This window comes from Gobius niger (assembly GCF_951799975.1).
Source record: "Gobius niger genome assembly, chromosome: 8".
NCBI classification, from domain to species: domain Eukaryota; kingdom Metazoa; phylum Chordata; class Actinopteri; order Gobiiformes; family Gobiidae; genus Gobius; species Gobius niger.
This window is the reverse complement of record NC_136859.1, coordinates 15,194,001-15,213,716: the sequence shown is the minus strand read 5'-3', so window position 1 is coordinate 15,213,716 and position 19,716 is coordinate 15,194,001. Positions and strand designations below refer to the sequence as shown.

General features: G+C 41.5%; 1 protein-coding gene across 2 annotated transcripts in view; it reads right to left on the bottom strand.

The window, feature by feature from the left end:
- nkd2b (NKD inhibitor of WNT signaling pathway 2b) overlaps nt 1-16,577 on the bottom strand; it is a 30,455-nt gene extending 13,878 nt beyond the window's left edge. For both annotated transcript variants that reach the window (XM_079561157.1, XM_079561158.1), the window contains exons 1-3: nt 16,272-16,577; nt 16,136-16,162; nt 15,961-16,052 (exon numbers count right to left, since the gene is read on the bottom strand). In XM_079561157.1, coding sequence (XP_079417283.1) covers nt 15,961-16,052; nt 16,136-16,162; nt 16,272-16,296 — 144 coding nt within the window. In that variant the 5' untranslated portion in view covers nt 16,297-16,577. The remainder of the gene's footprint in view (nt 1-15,960; nt 16,053-16,135; nt 16,163-16,271) is intronic.
- Between the last annotated feature and the right edge of the window lie 3,139 nt (nt 16,578-19,716).

Below are 19,716 nucleotides of genomic sequence, written 5' to 3'. Positions count from 1 at the left end.
CAAATGAGGCGTTACTCTGCATTATAGGCTGCAATCTCCATTCGAGACGCTTTTAGATTTGGGTAAAGCTGAGAAAATGTGCTCGGTTCAGGTGGGAGTTAAGAGGTTAATATGCTTATGACATCTTTGTCCAACAAACTGAAACTGTTCATTTGGGCCTGTTTGCTTTTCTTTTTTTTAAGTTGGGCAGGAGTTATTTCACTTTCTAAACTGTTTTACGTGAAACTAGTTCCAGCTCAATTGTTTGTCGTTACTATGGAAACAGCTGTAATGTGATTTAACTGTGTGGCTATATGAAAATAATGCAGGACATTGAGCATTAGAAGTCATTAGAAGTGGTATAAAACAAAAGAATCAATCAACACAAAAAAAAAACAATGTCTCTAACCATGTTTTGTGGTAAATGTCTAATAACAAAAAAATCTTTGTGGGCTTCTTTTGTAAATGTTCACTTTGGAACGGATGCTGCAGAATGGTTTTGATGACGCCCCTCCTGCCAACACCATTTCCACTTCTGAAAGAGTAAGGGGGATGAGTGACTGAGGGGGGGGGGGGTTTGGCCAAATAATGAAAACGAGCACCAAAGAAAGGGACACCGCTTCATAAACAAACGGCAAACTCCTCACCACAGAACGAAACGGGAGAGGGGCCATTGAGAAATAAGGGACCTCCACTCTACAAGCAACCAACCTGGCCTTGACTGAAAACCAGATGTGAGCGCTTTCGCCGGGGAGAGCGCGGCGAGGGGGAAGGGGTTTTTTTTGGCTGAAAATAAGACGAACTTAAAACGCAGAATGGGGCCATTGCACAACTTCACACTCTTCTCTTGCAAAACTGAAAATAAAACAAACATGTGATGCGAAGACGTTGACGTTGAATGACAAAGTTGGGAAATTGGGCTGCATTTTCAGTGCAACTTGAGGTGATTATGGGACCGATGAGATTGATCGCAGCAGGACAGTAAAACACTTTTGAGAAACACTGTCGGGGGGGGGGATGATAATGATTGGCGACTTAGGCAATCCTACCATTAAATCATTCAAGAATCTCTCCAGACAGAAAGTTCATAGAAAGTTTTCACGAATGAATATAAATCTAAAGCAATATCACCAAATCTACTTCTTTGTGTCATCTTCAGTGACATTGTTTTGGAGATCAGAGCACAATGCCACTCTGTCATGTGTGCAGAGGTCCCATGTGTAAAGACCAGCCCTTTCAAAGTAGCCAGATCTGTCTGGGGTCAAACAGGAGGCAAAGCCCTCTCTCCTCTTGGCAGAACATGAATCACTGCTGAAGCCTCTCCGATCGTAGCGTAACAACAGCTGTGCGGAGAGATGAGCGTGCCTGGCAGCCTATGTAAGAGGTACGGCACTGAAAGTCACCCCGTTATTCAGACAGTCTCTCCACGCCTCTCTGCGCGATAACAGTGATCAGCTCCTTGCTTTGATGGCCTGCCTGACAGTCAAAGCACCATCACTGAGCGGTCATCCTGCAGTGACGCCGTGTGATTCATTGTTTACTCAGAAGACCATGGTTTAGTCATTGGAAATAGGAATAGATAATGCCAATAATTAAGTCGTCCAAATCAGATCTTCCCTCGTCAATAATGTGTATGCTATTTATCATTTTGTTATTCCTAAAATGATATCATCTAAATCCGGTCAATCCTGAATGTTGCAATGTCTCCATTTTACCAAAGAGATGATGTATAACGTGACATTAGTGGCCATAATAAGTACAGAATGGAATCTGCGTTGTCATAAATAGCCTATTATTTGCCTAACCGACTACATTTCTGTCCAAAACAACAATATAAACTTCACCACATTAAAAACTCCAGCTCAAAGACAGTCTAGTCTCCAAATGTGTCCGCAGAAACCAGACAGGATACACGCTGTCCAGATTTCAAACATGCAAACCCACTCCCCTGACAAATACCAAACTTCACAAGGCCCGGCAAATCAAAGCCAGTGCGGGCCCGGCGGTTAGTCTGCGACAGGATGTTCCTCTGTTTCTGGCCTCCATGTGAAATTCTGTAAGCTCCTGCGCAGGCCTCTGGCTGTAAAGCCTGGCCAATGGAGAGTGAGCCCGGGCCGATAAAGCTGAGGGGATTTGTTCCACATTCCTCAGCCCCTTCAAACAACTCTGCACTCCCAACAGCAGGTCCAGGGTGAGGCGTCTCTGACACCCCAATGCAGCTACGTTATCACAGCAATGAGGTATCTGTGTCAAATTAGCACGAATATACCATGTGTTGTGACATATATGGAAAACAAGAGTAAATGCAGAAAGCTGGATCTATTGCTATCACAGAGGGAGGCAATAAATCATTTTAAATAAACCTAAAAACAATCAACGCAGGCTATTTGCAAGAACTGATTTATAGTAGTGAAGGCAATTTAAGGTGATTTAAGGCAATGATCATAATATTTTCGATGAAACTGGTCAGTATAAACACAGAGGAGCCGCTTAATGAGGGACAAGTGTTTTGAACTCTTAAAAAGCAGCGGATCAGACTCAACCATGCATGTATGAAACAAACATCTCCCTGTATGCTTTTGTTTAATCAACATTACAGCATTACAACATGTTTAAATGTAATGTAAGTCATTTTGTTCAGCATTTGAGCATTTGTTCAGTATTCTTAGTGGTAGTTTTAATCTAGGCCTAGGGCAAAATTTAAGCAAAGCCAGGACCAAACGCTAAACTGCAGGCGGGAAGATCTACACCAGGACCAACAAAGTGACACATAGTTCAGACTCTCTTCCTCTGCGTTGTCCTGTTTCCCCCACTGCTATATTGATCAGGGTGGTGCACGCACAATTCAGTCACAGAGGCTCTGGACTAACCCACCATCTGATCCACGTATTCGATCGGGCTGTGCACAAAATATCGCTGTGGAGTATGTGACAATATGCGTACACTTTATTGTGATATGTATCGTATTGTGAACTCTGTATCAAAACGTATTGTATCGTGAAGTTGTTTGCAATACCCAGCCCTAGTATTCCTGTCTACAGGGACTGAACTAAACCAGCTCTACACTAGACTAGATCAGTGCTGCTGGGACCTGCAAGTAAATATCAGTCAAAACCAGGACTAAACCTGTGGACAATAGAGACCTTTAACAGATAATAAATAATATCGTGTGCGATGGATATCAACAGTCTATGGGACCGAAACACGGACTATTTTCAGTTGGTTTTCTAAAAATGACTGCTAGCGGCATGGTGGCACAGCGGTTAGACCTCGTGCTTCACAGTTAGGTCCCGGGTTCGTTCCCCGGCAACACGAGGCCTTTCTGTGTGGACTTCACATGTTCTCCCCTGCGTAGGTTTCCTCCAGTTTCACCGACCACTAAAATACGTAAACAGGCCAGAATGAATGCAGTGTATGTGTGAGTGAGTAGTGATGGTTGAGGGGCCAATGGCAGCCTCGCTTCTGTCAGTCTGCCCCAGGAGCAGCTGTGGCTACAATGTAGGATGTAAATGAATAAAGACTACAGTGTGGCGCGTTGACGGTGTGACGAAACACGGTTTAAATAATACCTTAAAAAATATAGGGCCAAACTGCAAATTATTTATATATAAATGTTAAATCAAGTTAAATGATTGAAATGATTTACATTGTTTATAATTAGGTCACTCACAGCTTATAATATATTCAAGGTGGGTCCTGAAGCTTTAACAGTTCTGTGCTACATTCCTAAATTGTGTGGATCCTTCATGTATTTATCTCTTCAGCGGTTGTTATGGAAATGACCTCACATTGCCAGCGGTTCTGTACATTGTCAGGTGTATAACCGCCTTCTCCTTTTGTATGAAGAGGAAACAGTTTCGACATAACCACTCCCGCCTTTCCGTGAGCGGTATTTAGTGTCAGGTTGCCTGCGCGAGTCTTGTATGAGGATGTCACGTTAGCCATGTCAGATAATTGCCCTCACCTGGAAGATAACCACCAACACCACTGTTTTCACTGCTCCCTTTGTTAAGCTGCGAGGGATTTGACTCAGACATAGTAGCTTTGAAAAGTCGGGGCTGGCAGTTCATAGGGGTGAGGCTTTGTGGTCGGAGGCTGGTGAGGTTGCAGGCGTTACAATGCTCCTGCGGGTGACTGGGAAATGTAAACAAACCATGGAGGAGAGGACAGCTGCGTGAGAGCAACAGGAGCGCGGCACCACAGGCGAACCTTGCATAAAGCCACAAATGGATGATGCTGTCAATGTAACGCACAATGACATTTTGAAATTATATGTTTGGTTTTTAGAGGAGGGTAAGATTCCCAAACTATGAACAGGAAGGAGACAGGTTCAGGGTCACGTCCACAGCTGTACAGTCCACTGGTTAGGGCTCCCAACGGGACAGTTACAAGGAGAGGTTGAGGTTTTGACTGGTTGTGATCAGAGGAACTCATTCATGAGTCATCCATCTGAAATGGGCTGTGAGCTCAAGAGGTCTTTGGAATAATAATTAAAGAATGAATTATTTTTAATATTTCAAATGTTCACAACTCCAAGCCACATTTAGAATGAGCAAGCCTGCATGAAAAAAATAATTTAGGCACAATGCCACATGTGAATAGCATTTGAAAAAAATCAGAAAGATGAAGTGAAATGATGAAAGATTTAGCTTAAGTAATGAATGGATTTTAAAGTGAGAAGGGTCTGGATGCAGCAAGTGAAAAGGCACGTGAAGTGGAGCTCCAGGAAATGACGTTACCTCTGGAAGACAACGCTAGCTTAAATTAATGAAAAATAACCCTAAACCTAACCCTAATCCTAACCTTAAGGATAGTAGAGTGTGTGAAAGGCGTTTCATTGAAATCAACTTGTAAAAAAATGTCGCGGGAAAAAAGTGGAAGTGGAAGTGACGTCATTTCCTGTGGAGAATTGGAGAATTTAATTGCTCCACTAATCACACGCCCCTCCACTTGCTGCATGGAGATGCTCTTGGATCCCGATGCTGATGCAGGGTTCGAGCACCCACCCAATAGATCTATAAACAGTAACTCACATAATCTCTTTCATTCTCTTCTCACATCCGAGCACGGGTCAGTCCATTGGATTTGTGCAGCGGAGGTGCCAATGTACCATTTGTTTAGCTCAATTAGCAAAGCACCTGACTTGTAAGCAGTAGGTTGTGAGATCGACGATTGTCTATCATTTTTGGTGGTTCAGTCCTTGGGTTCCCACTGGGAAAATCATAAATCGATGGTTCAATATAACCCAGCACAATACAATTTTGTCAGTGATTGCGTAGAATCAAAGAAACTTTATTAAAGTGATTGATTTAGCTGAGGTGGCACTCCTAAAGCTGCACAAGAGGAGATAGTTGGATTAATTACTAACTCTAAGAACGGCTCTCGGTTCTCAATGTGAAATAATTACATGCACGTTTCAGGCATGTGAACAACTTTGTCAGAATGTCTTAGGAATAAACTACATTGATTTTAGACTCTTACTTCCTTGTTTGTGAGCATGGGGTTGAAAACATTGTTCATTTTAATTGTATGTTAATCTGCAAGTTTATTCTATGGTGTAAATCATTTGAATATGTTTATATGGGCAAATAGTAAATACCATTTGGGAGGTAGGTCAACTTGGTTTGCCATGAGCTTGTTGTGTAACTGCGCGAGTCTCCTGTCTCCCCCAGCTGGCTCTCTCTGCCTGTTTCAAAGACCACGAAAATTCTTGACACTGCAAGAACAGGCCCTTTTCCAAGCTGTGAAGTTCCTCACAGGCCTGGAACTGGACAGCGGTCATCCTGGGGTCAACTCTGTGTTTTCATAGGGATTCCTAAAAATACCCCCTTCTGCTGGGCACAGGAAAGAACCGAGACTCCACAATTGTCAGACGGCGCAAAGGAAGCATGGATATGTTAAATAGACCATATCCAGCTGTACTTCACTGATGGAAAGCTTTGGTCTGAGAAAACAATTAAGGAAGAATCTAATCATTTCTGAACGCTTGTACAATTTCAAAATAAATTATAAGGATGTTTTAGTAAGGATACAAAGTAAGCAGTGGATTTTGCAGGTTGCATGTTTTAGGTCGCAGGTGGAAACGAAGTGCACCATCTGTGTTATTTGCTTACGGCTTCATCTGTTGTGCGTGGACTGTAATGTGTTATGGGCTGTACATGAGCACGTCTCAAACACTTGTTTTCCAGCGGAGAATTCTGGAGGGTAATTCATCCGTGGCACAAAAGTGAGATCAAAAGGCCTCAGAGCAGAGGGCAGTCCGGCCGGGCTCCACCCCCTGCTCTGGCTTTTGCAGCAGAGCACGCAGAACCACTATAGTCTCCCCGCCATAATTACTGAAACGCAAAGGAAGTTGGACTGAACAATTCTGGAGCCATTTGGAATTTTTCTGACCAATATTGCAATTGTCACTGAATGATTTATACAGAGAGTTAGTGCACTTTTTGTTTTATTACCTCTTCCTTTAAAGGGGGGGTATTATGCAAAATCGACTTCTCCAAGCTTTTCATCATGTTATTATGTCATTCCCTCATCAAAAACATGCCTGAAGTGTTGCCTTGGCACATTCACATATTTTTGAGTAATCTGTAAAAACTCTGATGGCAGCCATTTTAGGGATAGCTTTGCCTGAGTCCTCCTAGGAACGCCCCCACCTCCTGGAGACGCCTCCGAGCTTTCATCACCAGCAGAGTAACCAACCACTGCTCCTCAGCAGAACACCCTCCCCACTGATGCCACAGACAGAGTGTGGAGGGGGCGTGTCGGAAAGGGTCAGAGGTTCTTAAAGAGACAGAGGCCTATTTCAAGACATTCACTACAGCCATTTTGAGAGAGCAATTTTATACAAGGCAGTTATTTTAATTTACTGCATTTACAGACCAACAGAAGGTTTGGTCATCATTGTAGTGTGCTATAGACTGGTGCTATGTGATTGAAAAAAGCATAATACCCCCTCTTTAAAGTAACTTGTTTAACCATATTAAATCCTTTCCGTAGTCCCTCTGGGGGTAATACAAGTATTAATGGGATGATTGGGGGTCCTTCATCTCCCCCTGGTGTCTCTGGCCAGAAAACCACACTTGCAACTTTCCCTGCACCGGTCGGAGCCACCAATACACACCGATGGAATCATGGAGAAGAATCTAACAGGCTAACGAGCAAAGCTAACTGTGATCACATAGCACCAGTCTATAGCACACTACAATGATGACCAAACCTTCTGTTGGTCTGTAAATGCAGTAAATTAAAATAACTGAACCTCTGACCCTTTCCAACACCCCCCCCCCCACACACACACGCTGTCTGTGGCATCAGTGGGGAGGGGGTTCTGCTGAGGAGCAGTGGTTGGTTACTCTGCTGGTGACGAAAGCTCGGAGGCGTCTCTGGGAGGTGGGGGCGTTCCTAGGAGGACTCAGGCAAAGCTATCCCTAAAATGGCTGCCATCAGAGTTTTTTCAGATTACTCAAAAATATGTGAATGTGCCAAGGCAACACTTCAGGCATGTTTTTAATGAGGGAATGACATAATAACAGGATGTAAAGATTGAAAAAGTCGATTTTGCATAGTATTTACAGTATTTACAGCCAAGTTTGAGTGAAAGAAATTGAGTAATTGGATGTACAATATCCCCTCCCTTTGTATTTTTCATCAGCATATTATTTACATGCTACGACACCTGCAGTGGCGCTTCTAGCCACTAGGGCATGAGTTACTTCTACTAGTTAGTACTGCTTTAAGTGTACTTTAGGCACTTTCATATAAATAATAAATGATAATAATAAATAATAAAGTATAAATTATTATAATAAAGTAAAATAAAAAACATTTCCTTTCATTGGTTAGCAGCATGTTTGATTGTTTCTGATATGAATTTTGATTGCATCCAGCTCTATTTAAGACTGAAAATACAGTACGTGAGATGATTTAGTGCCAACTTGTACTTTGTCTTGTCCGTGGCATGAAGCCAGACGCCGTCACACATTGATTGCGTTTTAAGAAGGCCATTCACGAGCACAAAGAATCACTTAACATTTGAAGAAAGTTGTTAAAAGCGGATTTGTGCTTTAAAGGGTGAAAGGCAGCGATGTAAAATAACACCTCGAAGCAGGGTGCATGACACTCAGGCTAAAAGTTCAGATCAGTCAGATACAGTGATGTTCTTGAAGCGATACGATCAGCCATGCCCCTATCAACAGTGAAGTCGCGGTGGTTACTAAAAGCCTGTAAAGTGACTCAATCACCAAGAACTGCCTGAACAACTTGAGGTTTGGGCCAGGGAAATCCAGTGCAATTGTGATTTTACGTACAAGCAAGTGAGTGTTTTCTTTGTAAGGCAGATGGTGTCTGAGCAGGAGGGGGCAGGCAGCTGAAGGACAGAGAGCTGCTGTTTATTTGAAGCGATCCTTTAGGTAAACACGTTACATGGCACACAGCGGGCCAGGTCAGCAGCGTTTGAAGTGGATGGGCTCAGGAAGAGACTGGGGAGGGGGAAGAAAAGAGGGCCATACCTTCAGAGGAAATGAGAACAGTGGCCTCTTTCAACGCCAATTCATTCACTCAAAGATTACAATAGAGGGGTGCGCAGTATTTACATGGCAAGACTCTCTATTTTTACATAAAGTAATCATCGAAAACTTCAGTGACATGAAAACCAGGGTTAGACAAGATAGAAAAACTCGTGAAAGCATTATGATTTGCAATGAAATAGTTATATTTCATGTCGGGTGAATTCTTTATTTCTATTTATGTCTATGGTGGTCTTCCTTGCTCCAATGTGTCAAAGCTGTACCATATAAAATGTGTATTTAATATGTCAAGTGAAGAGTGGCAATGTGCAGGAGGGACTGCGAGAGCTAGAAACAAATTGGGGTCAGAAATTGTACGAATTGTCACGAATTATAAACGTTTAAACTTTTAACCCCAACTTGAACCGAGCGCGTTTTCTCCAGTTCGGCTTCTTGAAAAAGCATCAAAATAGCCATGAAAACAAGGACGAAAATGTAACATAAAAATGTGACAAAAAGCAACAAAAGAGCGACAAAAATGTGACGAAAATGTGGCAAAGCCACGACAAAAAAAAACATGAAAAAGCAACAAAACAGTTTTGTAGGCCTTAGCTTTCAAATGAGGTGTTACACTGTTGCTCTCCAGTCGAGAAGCTTTTAGATTTGGGTAAAGCCCAACTGGAGAAAATGCACTTGGTTAAGGCGTAAGAGGTTAAAGAAACTAGATGCACATTAGTCATTTTATACTCACTACTGCCACCTCAGGTCTTATGCATAACTGCAGTCCCTATATTAAGCTCGTGCATGACGGCACTTCAGACCCGAAGTAACAACTTTGTGAGTGACCGTGCAGGATTTTAGAGGCAGTTGTGGTGAACAGGTCTGGGCTCATTCTACACATTACTACACATGGCTGGAACATGTAGAAGGAGGAAAACACATAATTAGAAGAAAACAGGTTAAGAATATATAATTGCAAAATTAGTCATTAAAATTATTATCAGTGAATTCCATTTTTTTTTTCAGGCCGAACCGAGCTAATTTTGGAACGTCACTGAGAGCCCTCACTACTGCAGAACTACAAACACCCAATAAGACCCCAGACAGGCACACATTACGCAGAAGTACATGATGCCTAAAAGAACACTTCAAAGCTTGCGTCAACTATTTTAAAGCCTGCTTTGTATAACCTGTGCAGCGTGTATAACCTGCACAGTCAAAGCTACTCTGAATGCAGAAACTTCTGTCAGAAGAGAAAACATTATTACATTCAAGAACAAAAGAAAGTTTCTTCTGTTTCCTCCATTGGAGAGGAGTGGGATGTACAGAGGGAGGCCTTGAATTCGTCCTGTCTGCGCTGCTGAAGTCCAGGCTTTGAAGCTCGCTTTGAGTGTGTTTCGATGGCTAACCACTTTCAGATGGGACCGTGGCGTTTTATGAGCTGAGTAATAGCGATACCTACACATGTGCAGGCCTGGGGTCCCAGAGAGGGGAAGCTCGACTCCAGAGCAGACTGAGAAATGCCTAACTCCTCAGGGGTCTGCCTTTGGGCGTGTTTGATATAAAAACAGGAAGAGAGATACACTATATGCAAAATGTTTGTAAATGAAGCTTTGTTTGCAGCACTAATGAGCTTAGTCTCGACAAGAGGCAAAATATAAGACCAGCAGTTCTAGTACCACCCATCTCTGTTTTAAAACTGCTCAACTGTTTAACAGGTGTTTATTGTGGTCTGCCTGCTGCTAAAACTAAGATCACGAGAGCTGACGAAGCTCCATGGATGAGGTGAAACGTACAGCATTAAAACTACAGAACAGAGACGACTGCTTAAAAACCTTTATCTACGATGGAAAACTCCTGCACGACTGAGAGCATATTCTATAAAGTATCAAACTGAAATTTAGTATAAAAATTCGATTTGCAATTTACGCCTAAAATTAGCAATTGATTCAAAAGTGTCAAAAGTGCGCCGCTTTGGAGTCAGGCAGAGCCCCGTCCAAACATGTAGCTCCCACTTGTATCAAAGCATAAACTAAAGGCCAACACATTTTAAACACATTACAACAAACAAACAAAAAAAATGAAAATGTAGTGTTTTCTGCACTTGTAGCCCTTTCTCAGTCAGGCATAATGATTGCTGAAACAATATCTCTTTTGACCCTCCCCTCAAGTTGGGAAACACTATTTTAGGGGGAAAATAAAACATCAAAGGGGTGCACGATGATAATACAGTAGCAAGAAACCTTATGATGAGAACGCTATGCAACTTAGATTCAAACAGCATAGTGTCACAACAAATGAGGTACGACGCCAGCAGCCTTGTGTGCTCCACTTTTAGTCCACAGGAAGCCAGGGTTTGTGGTGCTTCATTCTTCAGCCTTAAAATTAGCAGGGTGTCAAGTTCAGGAATGTGCAGCAAATAGGGTGTTTTTAGCCAGAATAAGGAGCTTGATTGGTTTTTATAGTGAAATAAATGTGGATTTTTTTCTGTTTTTCCATTGCTATCACTATTGCATTAAAAAGATGGCTGCTCCAGATTTAGCCCCATGCCAATTTCCATCTGTAGCCCTTAACATGTCAACAATGGGGGAAACAAACACAGAATTAAATGTATTGTGTTTTAAATGGCCTTCAGGTGCTTTATATGTAGTTTGTGTAGGCATTACAACTCCAACAACAAATGAACAGTAAATGAAGCAACCAACACCAACATCCAACAATACTAAGGAAGTAAATTATTTTCTCCACACCGCTTTAAACTTTGCAAAATAAAGTCTGGTTGGAAAGATCTATGTCTTTTTAAGGGAATACAGGGATTTATGTGGAAACATACCTTACACACTAAAACGTAATAACCTTTGAGTCTCCTAGTGTTTTACTTGGCCGAGAGAAACAGAAGATCAAACACAGACTCGGATCCAGCAGCTTTTGCCAAAAATGTCCGCGCTAAGCACTGGGCTCCAGGTATGTTCTTTCCTCTGAGTGTGAGAGCTACGACACAGAACACCATTAAACCTCAGAGAGTCTGGCCAGCCCCAGACAGGAAGTCAGGTCTCCCTGTCATCACCACCGCGCCTGGGTCATGCCGTGTCACCCAGATCCCACTATGGGCTCCATTATGGAGGAGCCTCCCTCAGATGACTGCACCCACAATAGCGCCGCGCTTCAGCTGCAAAGCCACTGGTCTCTCACTAATATATATCTCATAATCACGAGGAACGTCTCTGACAGAAGCGGCTTCAAAGCAGCCACAGCCCAGATAAAGTCAAAAGTGACAGGGCTTCATTCCACAGCTCCAGTGATAAGGAGGGGGAGAATAAATCAAGAACATGTCTTTCTTCTATACAAATGTTTTACTGCATATGGTTTTCTGATACACGCCATAGGGGAAATTTACATTAGAAAAGAAACTTTGATCAAGAAGACACAATTTCTATAGATATCAGATTCTGGTAGGAATGTAATAAATATAGCATCATGTCCCATGGCTAGAGTCAAGTCCCACAGAGAATCCAACCTTACCAGTATACGAAGGCATTTCAGTCAAGCATAACACTCTACTCCATAAACTCATTTAAGTGGAGCACAAAAACTATCTCCTCAATAGTACAACATGACTTTGTCCTATTTTAATATCTCCCATGACACATCACTAGTTTCCCATTTTAAATGATCTAATAAAAAGACAACAGCCCCACAGCAGCAAATGACCAACACGTGGCTCTTGTGACAACTGGAGCCGAGGGCCAGGTGAAGATGTTTACACTGACACTTAAGTGAATGTTTATTTTGGCACCATAGCATCAAACTTTGAAAAACAATCTGATGGCGGGAGCAGCAGCAGGGAGGAAAATGACCGGCAGGTGAGATCAGAGCTTCAAGATGCCCCCCAAACCTATTACCCTAAAACCAACTGCTGGTCCAGGCTCAGGTCATTCCCCCTGACTCATTCTGCACTTTCCTCATACACCGAACACCCCTGCCCCCCCAGCCCTTCTCCCCCTCTCCCCCCTCACACATTCTCCCCCAGACTCTCTCTTCTCCCTCTGTCCCTTTCTCTCTTCCTCTCTGACTCCCTCATCTGTCTCTCTATTCCGCTCCCTCGCTCATTGCTTTAGGATTTTGCCGTACAAACCAGGAACAGATGTCTGCCGGGGCTGCGCTGAAAGACCCCGCTGTTCTGGATGCCAGCCACATGCTTTTCATTCAGAGATGAAGGCTCACAGCTCGCCTTCTTGTGAAGCCAATTTCAAAAAAAAAAGAGAGAGAGAGAGAGAGAGAGACGAGAGAGCGAGGGGTGGAAAAAACAAACTCTCCAAATACCTTTAAGTCTCTTCAAAAATCCAACATGTGTGAGCCCACCTTTCCATCCATGTACATATGCTGCGCCTTCCTGTCAAGGCTACCACACTGACAGGGCTTGAATGCAAATATAATGACAACTCTGAAAATATTGAAGGTGCCTTAACCGTAAGATTACCCAGAACCCCCTGCAATACATCCAAGTCAAACACAGCAGCATTACACACTATGTCTTTAAGATCTCAGCAACAAAACATACATTTTTAAATTTGATAACCAATTGAGGAATTTTACATGAAGGAAATCTTTTAGATACCAAGTCAAAAAAACATTATTTAAATCCATATTCAACCATTTCCTATCCTGATATCATTAAAAGTTCCTAAGAATATGGTTCTGTTGACCCGCTACGTCAAAGCAGGCCAATTTTGTGGATGGTTTTCCAGACAAAAGACATCAGTGTAAGGATGTAGAAATAGCCTGTCATTAGTTCATCCCCTCATCTGTTTGAAGCAGCAATAAAAATTTTAAAAAAGCGCCCTGTTGTTGTACAAGCAATGTTTAAAATCAAACCTCGTTTTGGCACTCATACCTGTGAGGCTGTTATTGGACCTTGCACCTGTAGGCATATGGGAAATGATTGAAGCATCAGTAATGACTTGTCTTTTGCCAAGTCATCTTTTATCCACTAGCTCCTAATACTATCAAAGGCTATTGACAGCAAACACAGCGTCAGTCCAGGTGAATTTGAGTTATGTCTTTGGGCTATAATCGTGTCTTGACAAGTTTTGCGACAGCAATTGTAACATCTAGCAACGAAGCATCTTGCTTTTGTTGTAATTGACAGTTGAGCTGAGGGGAAGCTCGGGTTAGAGTTGATTGGTACCTGGTAGTATTCGTGTCACATTAACACCAGAGGAAACATTTCGAAAGCAGTCAAACTAAAATTGACTGATGAGGTTTCTAAAGCATGACACGCTTGAAATGAACAAGTCAATTCATTTTGTAAGCATATCTTAATCAAAACAAATGACTTAAAGGGACTATACGAGTTTAAAAATGTTAAAATTATGTATTTTCCTCCCGCTACATGTTCCAACAATATCCTAATGTGTAGAATGAGCCCAGACCTGTTAAACAACTACCTCTAAAATCCTGCACTGTCACTCAAAAAGCTGTTACTTCGGGTCCAAAGTGCCGTCATGCATAAGCTTAATATAGAAGGTGCAGTTACACGAAAGACCTGAGGTGGCAGTAGTGAGTATAAAATGGCCAACTTGAATCTAGTCCCTTTAAATAATGTAAATAAGAATAAATAAAGTATAAACACTTTCTAACCAATCTTTGCATCAGTACCAAATCATGATTTATAATGTGTAATCTGAAGATCACTAGTTGCACATAATGAGCCTAGAAATCTATAATTGTCCATATTCAATAACCAAATAACAGGTCAACAAACTTGCGTCAGTGCTACCTGTCAGTTTTCCATCAATCGGGACCATCCCTCCCTGATGGGACAGGACAGAGAACGGTTGGGCAGGGGGGTGGAGAGGGGCGAAAGTTTGGAGGCTCCACTGATATCAGCGCTCTTTTATAACGCCCAGCTCTGTGCTTTGAAGTCACAGCCAGACAGCTCAGGAATCCTACTCCCCCGTTTGACAATGAGGAGGGGGGATGGTCAAAGCTAAACACTCCATTTGGACGTTCTCCTCATATATGAAATCATAAGTAATTTCAGACATCTTTGCAGTTCATCAAATGGTGCTGAGTATATGGTTTAGGTCATATGTGAAACAGATTAGGGCACTTTATGACTAAAAATGATATTCCAGGCCCAAATCTCTGAAAATAATGGTGACACTTTTATTACTTTCAGATTGACGCACACTATAATCAGCATTTAACCATTACGCACAATTCAGCAACAATAGACTTGCATATTAACTTAATTGAATACGCACTTCAACATATCCAGGCTTGGGGCTGCACAAAATATACAAATCAGACTCAGGATACCATTTCATGCCAGACCCCTTCTTGTCCCTGTCTCTCATACAGCGTAGATACATCAGGGGCACCCAGACAATGGCCCGGGGCGAAATTCGGCGCTATTGCCATTCTTGACCCTCAGGATTCTTGGGGAAATTAGCTCATATCAAAGATTGAATTCGAACACGTTGGTGCAAGACTAGCATTAAGGTTACAAGTGCAAAAAGTGTGAAGGTATGTTCCTCTGCTTAATGCAGGTATGAATGATTTGCTCGCCCTCTGCAGCCCCTGTGTTTGGATACCTCTGAGCTGGATAGGTGTGAACAATATGCACATTTTCTAACTATAAAAGATTTACAGCAATTATAATGAATCCATTTCGAATCACTTACTACATACTGACCAAAGTTTTTGCAAGTCACATAATAAAAAGTGGGTAATCAAATACTAAAGAGTTTCCAGCGTTGCCCTGCTAAAATCATTGACTACAACATAAAGGGAACAGTTTGACAGCAGTGAGGGTGGGATACTTGCTCTAATAAGTGGCAGTCAGAGCCCTTTGGTGGTTTTGCTTCAGGGGAATGCGTGGGAATGTGGAGTCCAATTCATTTGAAGATCTTTTAAATGGCGAGTGGGCGGTTTACAGCCCTGATATTATCCATAACTCTTCCTCTATTACAACCACCCACCTGACAAATTGTCAGCACCTCGGTGTGAACCCCACACACAAATGTGTTTTTCAAATGGTTCTAATTGCTGTGATGTAATGTCCTATCCCAGTGGGCTTCCTAGAGTCACGAGCAGCAAGACAGTCCTGTATCCCAAACTCAGCAGCCACAAGAGCGAAAGAGCCAAAAGAGTCTCAGAAAACTGTGCTCTAACAGTTCATGTATTGCCTTAAGCAGACAGGATACATACATTTAGCATAGGCTGCAATGGTCTTGTACATTCACCGAGTTTCACACATCCAGTGAGCGCTCCTTCAAGTCAAAAGCTCCATTCTGACAACTTTGAAGTGCATGACATCTCTGACTCCAAGTACAAATGCTACATCTAAAGCACCGTCTTTCAACGCATGTACTAAAAGCATTACATAACATCGGCCACTCATCAGTTCATGTTTGACGTGGTTTTCTACAGCAGCGTTAAGATGTAGTCATAGAGCTATTATACATCATCATACCTGCACGGTCTTCAGCTTGTGGTCCGCTGAGATGTAGCGCTCACACTCCTCCATCCCTCTCCTTAGGAAAGCGTTCACCACGAAACTATCACCTAAAACAATAAAAGACAGTACACGTGAGTCTTCTGTAAGTATCAGAAGGCAGAACGTTGTTTTCTATAGTGGTTTTGCTCACCTTCGGGGTTTTCTCTGCGCTTACACGCTTCAGACCCAACCATGACGCACGAGGATGCAAGGAAGATGTTAGTTTTGCATAAAATGTGCACATAAAATTTAAGCAAGCCGCCCTGGTCTAAGACAACAATTCTTACCATGTTTCGACTGAAGTTTGCCCATTCTGAAGGGCTTTCTTTAATCGATCTGTGTACTCCAAATCCAACAAGGGAAAAAGCACTCGTTCACTGAGAACGGTCACATTGTGAAGAAAACTCCGACTTCATCCAATGGCCAGGATACATGCGCGTCTGTCATTGAAATCACGATCCTCTGCGGTAAAAGATGAAGTGATGATCGAACGGATGGATAGAAAGAGTGCGTGTGTTGTATCCGTGTGATTACAGTGTCGCTCCGACCTCACTCTGTGCATAAAGCTCTTTGAACACAGTACGTTCCTGGCACCGCTGTCAAACGCGCTTAAGCGCGCGTGAGACATCCGGTTTTGGGGCTTTAAGAGAATAAAAGCCCACTAAATCAAGACATCTACCACTGCCACCAAGTTTACCATGTCCTGATAATGTGTACCATGATGAGTTAGCCTGTTTTCACTATACCTGATTTATGTTATTTTGTTCTAGTAATGGAACAAAAAAATATATATTCTTTTAGGATTTCACAAAGAAAAGTGACCCTTAAAAATAATAACAACAACAACAACAACAGGTATAGGACCTTTAGGAAAAGTTCCTCCTTCAGTGAAACACTGTCACTTGACAAAGTGACAAAGTGAATACATCCCCATGTGATCTGGAGGCACTGGTTGATATGAAGTGTGCCCTCTGTAGGCTTATGTAGGATTTTTGGTCTTTTTTCTTTATTGAGTTTTTTCACAATTACTAAAAAAAACAATTTCTTGATGTGAAAGATGCTCTTATGTTATTACAAGTTTAGAGTAAGACTGTATTCTTCCCACTGTAAAAGATCAAGTTTATATGAATATAAAACTGTGGTCTGCATTGGATTGAGGCTGTGAATGAATGACTTACGTTATGGTGCTGTAGGCTGTTGTAAAAAGATTTTAATTCTGTGTTTGACAGTTTGCATCGATCAACATAATGTAAACTCAACTTTACCATTTGGAGCAATGCATCTCTCCTGCTTGAGCTTAATGTAGTCTATAATGTGCACTGTCCCCATCTAAAAAAAAATAGAAACTACAACATATTCCACCTTGAATCCACCTGCAGCAAATATTTAGCCAGTTTTAGTCCTGTGTACTGTGATGGCTGAAGATAAATGAATGTTTATACAAGAGGAAGTTGGCAATCCTCACCTAAGCCCACCACACACCAGAATATTTCAGCAGGTTTTACAGTTTGTTTTCCTTGGCCTGACATAAAAGCAATGGCTTTTGAACACAAGCCAGGATTTGAATATTCATTTAGCTCAGCAATCAAATGTGTGAAGATGTGCAGGGAGGGAGCACTCAAGAGTCTCTCTCCTTGTAAGACCTAGGATGTAAAGAAATGCAGGGTTTCAGGTCAAATGTAATGCTTCATAAAGCCATTTTTAATGCCCAAACACTATATCCTAATGCAACAAAAGCAGAACAAAAATCAGTGCTTTCTTCAGATTTGCAAACATTTAATCAGATGAAAGAAGAATTAACAAAAAGGGAAACTTTTGAGCCAAAAATGTGGTCAATTTCAGGGCAAACTGCAACTCAGTATGTTTTAGACCAGTGGTTCCCAAAGTGTGGGTCGCAGGATGACTTTGAGACAATATTTTTTCTGACATAGAATTTGATGTATTTTTGATTCTAGTGAAATTAATCACAATACAGCATTCAAACTAACATTATTAAACCAGATTTGACATGTTTTGCACCTTATATTATTAAGAATGCTAATTACAAGGGACGGTCTGAAAAGCTTGATCATTTTGGTAATTTCAATGAACTTGTACAGTAAAAAAATAAAAAAATCCAATAAATGTAATTTACCAGTTTGAATCCAATGTAATGCTTTTTAGGTTATGTTATACTTTATTAATCTCTGTAGAGAAATTTGTTCTCTGCATTTGACCCATGCTCAATGTCGCTGGGCGACCTGTAGGAGCAGTGAGCTCGGGGACCATCTCCATGATGTGGAGCCAGACTGGTCGTCAGAAACACCTGGCTGGAGGATTAACCTATTAATACCCCGAGGAAACCTTGAAATGAGTCTGTTAAATGTTTACTTAAAAAACTTTAATATGTGATATTTAGCCGTATGTGCCTACACATCCATCATAGAGGAGATTATCAGTAGAGGGAACTTAAATTGTTGCATATTAGCCCATGGCTGGTCCGGCGTCTACATACTCTGTTCTACATCTTAAAGATCATGAGTAGCCTATGCATTAAGTCCAGAATGGCACCTTTCTAACAGTGTTGGGGCAACGTATTACAAAAGCAACGAGTTAGAAAAATATATTACTTTTTTCAGTAACTAAGGAATATAACATATTACTGACACGGAATATGGTAATCTATTAGTCATTACATTTCAATGTATGAAAGAAAAAAGCCAAACTCCCCCCAAATGAAATGCAGCACCAGATCAAGTTGGACACTGGTGAATAAGATCTGCAGTCTGTAGTTAATGTGGCCAAAACAAAACATAAGAGAATGGGGAAAGTGAAGGAAAAGGAAATCTCTGACTGCACTTTTGCTCAATGCCTTTAACTATTCAGTTTATATTTTGCCAAAAGTAACTCAAAGTAGTGTAACTCAACTACATTTTTGAAACAGTAATATGCAGTACAACTATTTTTAGAGCTGTAATCACTAATAGAATATATTACATTTTTTAAGTAACTTACCCCACACTGCTTAATAATGGCAAAAATTCAGTGCTTATAACATTCTGATTCTTCCTAAGGCCAAAGCCTTTAACCCCATTTAAAAGCTATTTTCCTCTGCATCTTTCCGTCTTCTCTTGACAAACTGGAAGCACAAGTGTTAGAAGTCAGAGTGAAAACATTTCCTTTCTGAGATGACAGAAACAACAAAAGAGCTGCAATTCTCTTTTAGGGGCAATGTTCAACGGGATAAAAGCGTTGGTTTATCATCAAAGGCTCCCACACGAGTGAAGAATGGATAAGTCTGGGAACTCTGAAGGTTTTATGACGACTCATTAGTTATTTCTGCAATATGCCAAAAAAGAAAAAAAAAAGCAGATTGTTATAAAACCAGCCTAGATTCAAAATAGAAAGTCAAATTGCTGACATAAATACATCTACAATTAGGTCTGTCATTTTTATTTAGTTGGAAAGTCAAGCAGTTTCCCGACAGCCAAGTCTTAAAATACATAGACGTAAAATGCCTATACTGTATATACAAATGTGTGAGAATGGGGTTTTGCGATTTACCCTCTCCTTATGTGAATCACCGCTGGCACAGGCGCTAATGTTCCACTGCTGTGAGCCATGTACCTGAACAACGGTCGACAGGATAAACATCATTTGTTTTGTTTGGAGTTCGTCAGACATTTTGAAGTAGTTTGAAACAGTGATAAAACTCTGCAACAATAAGCCTTTTGACTTTTCCTCCCTCACTGC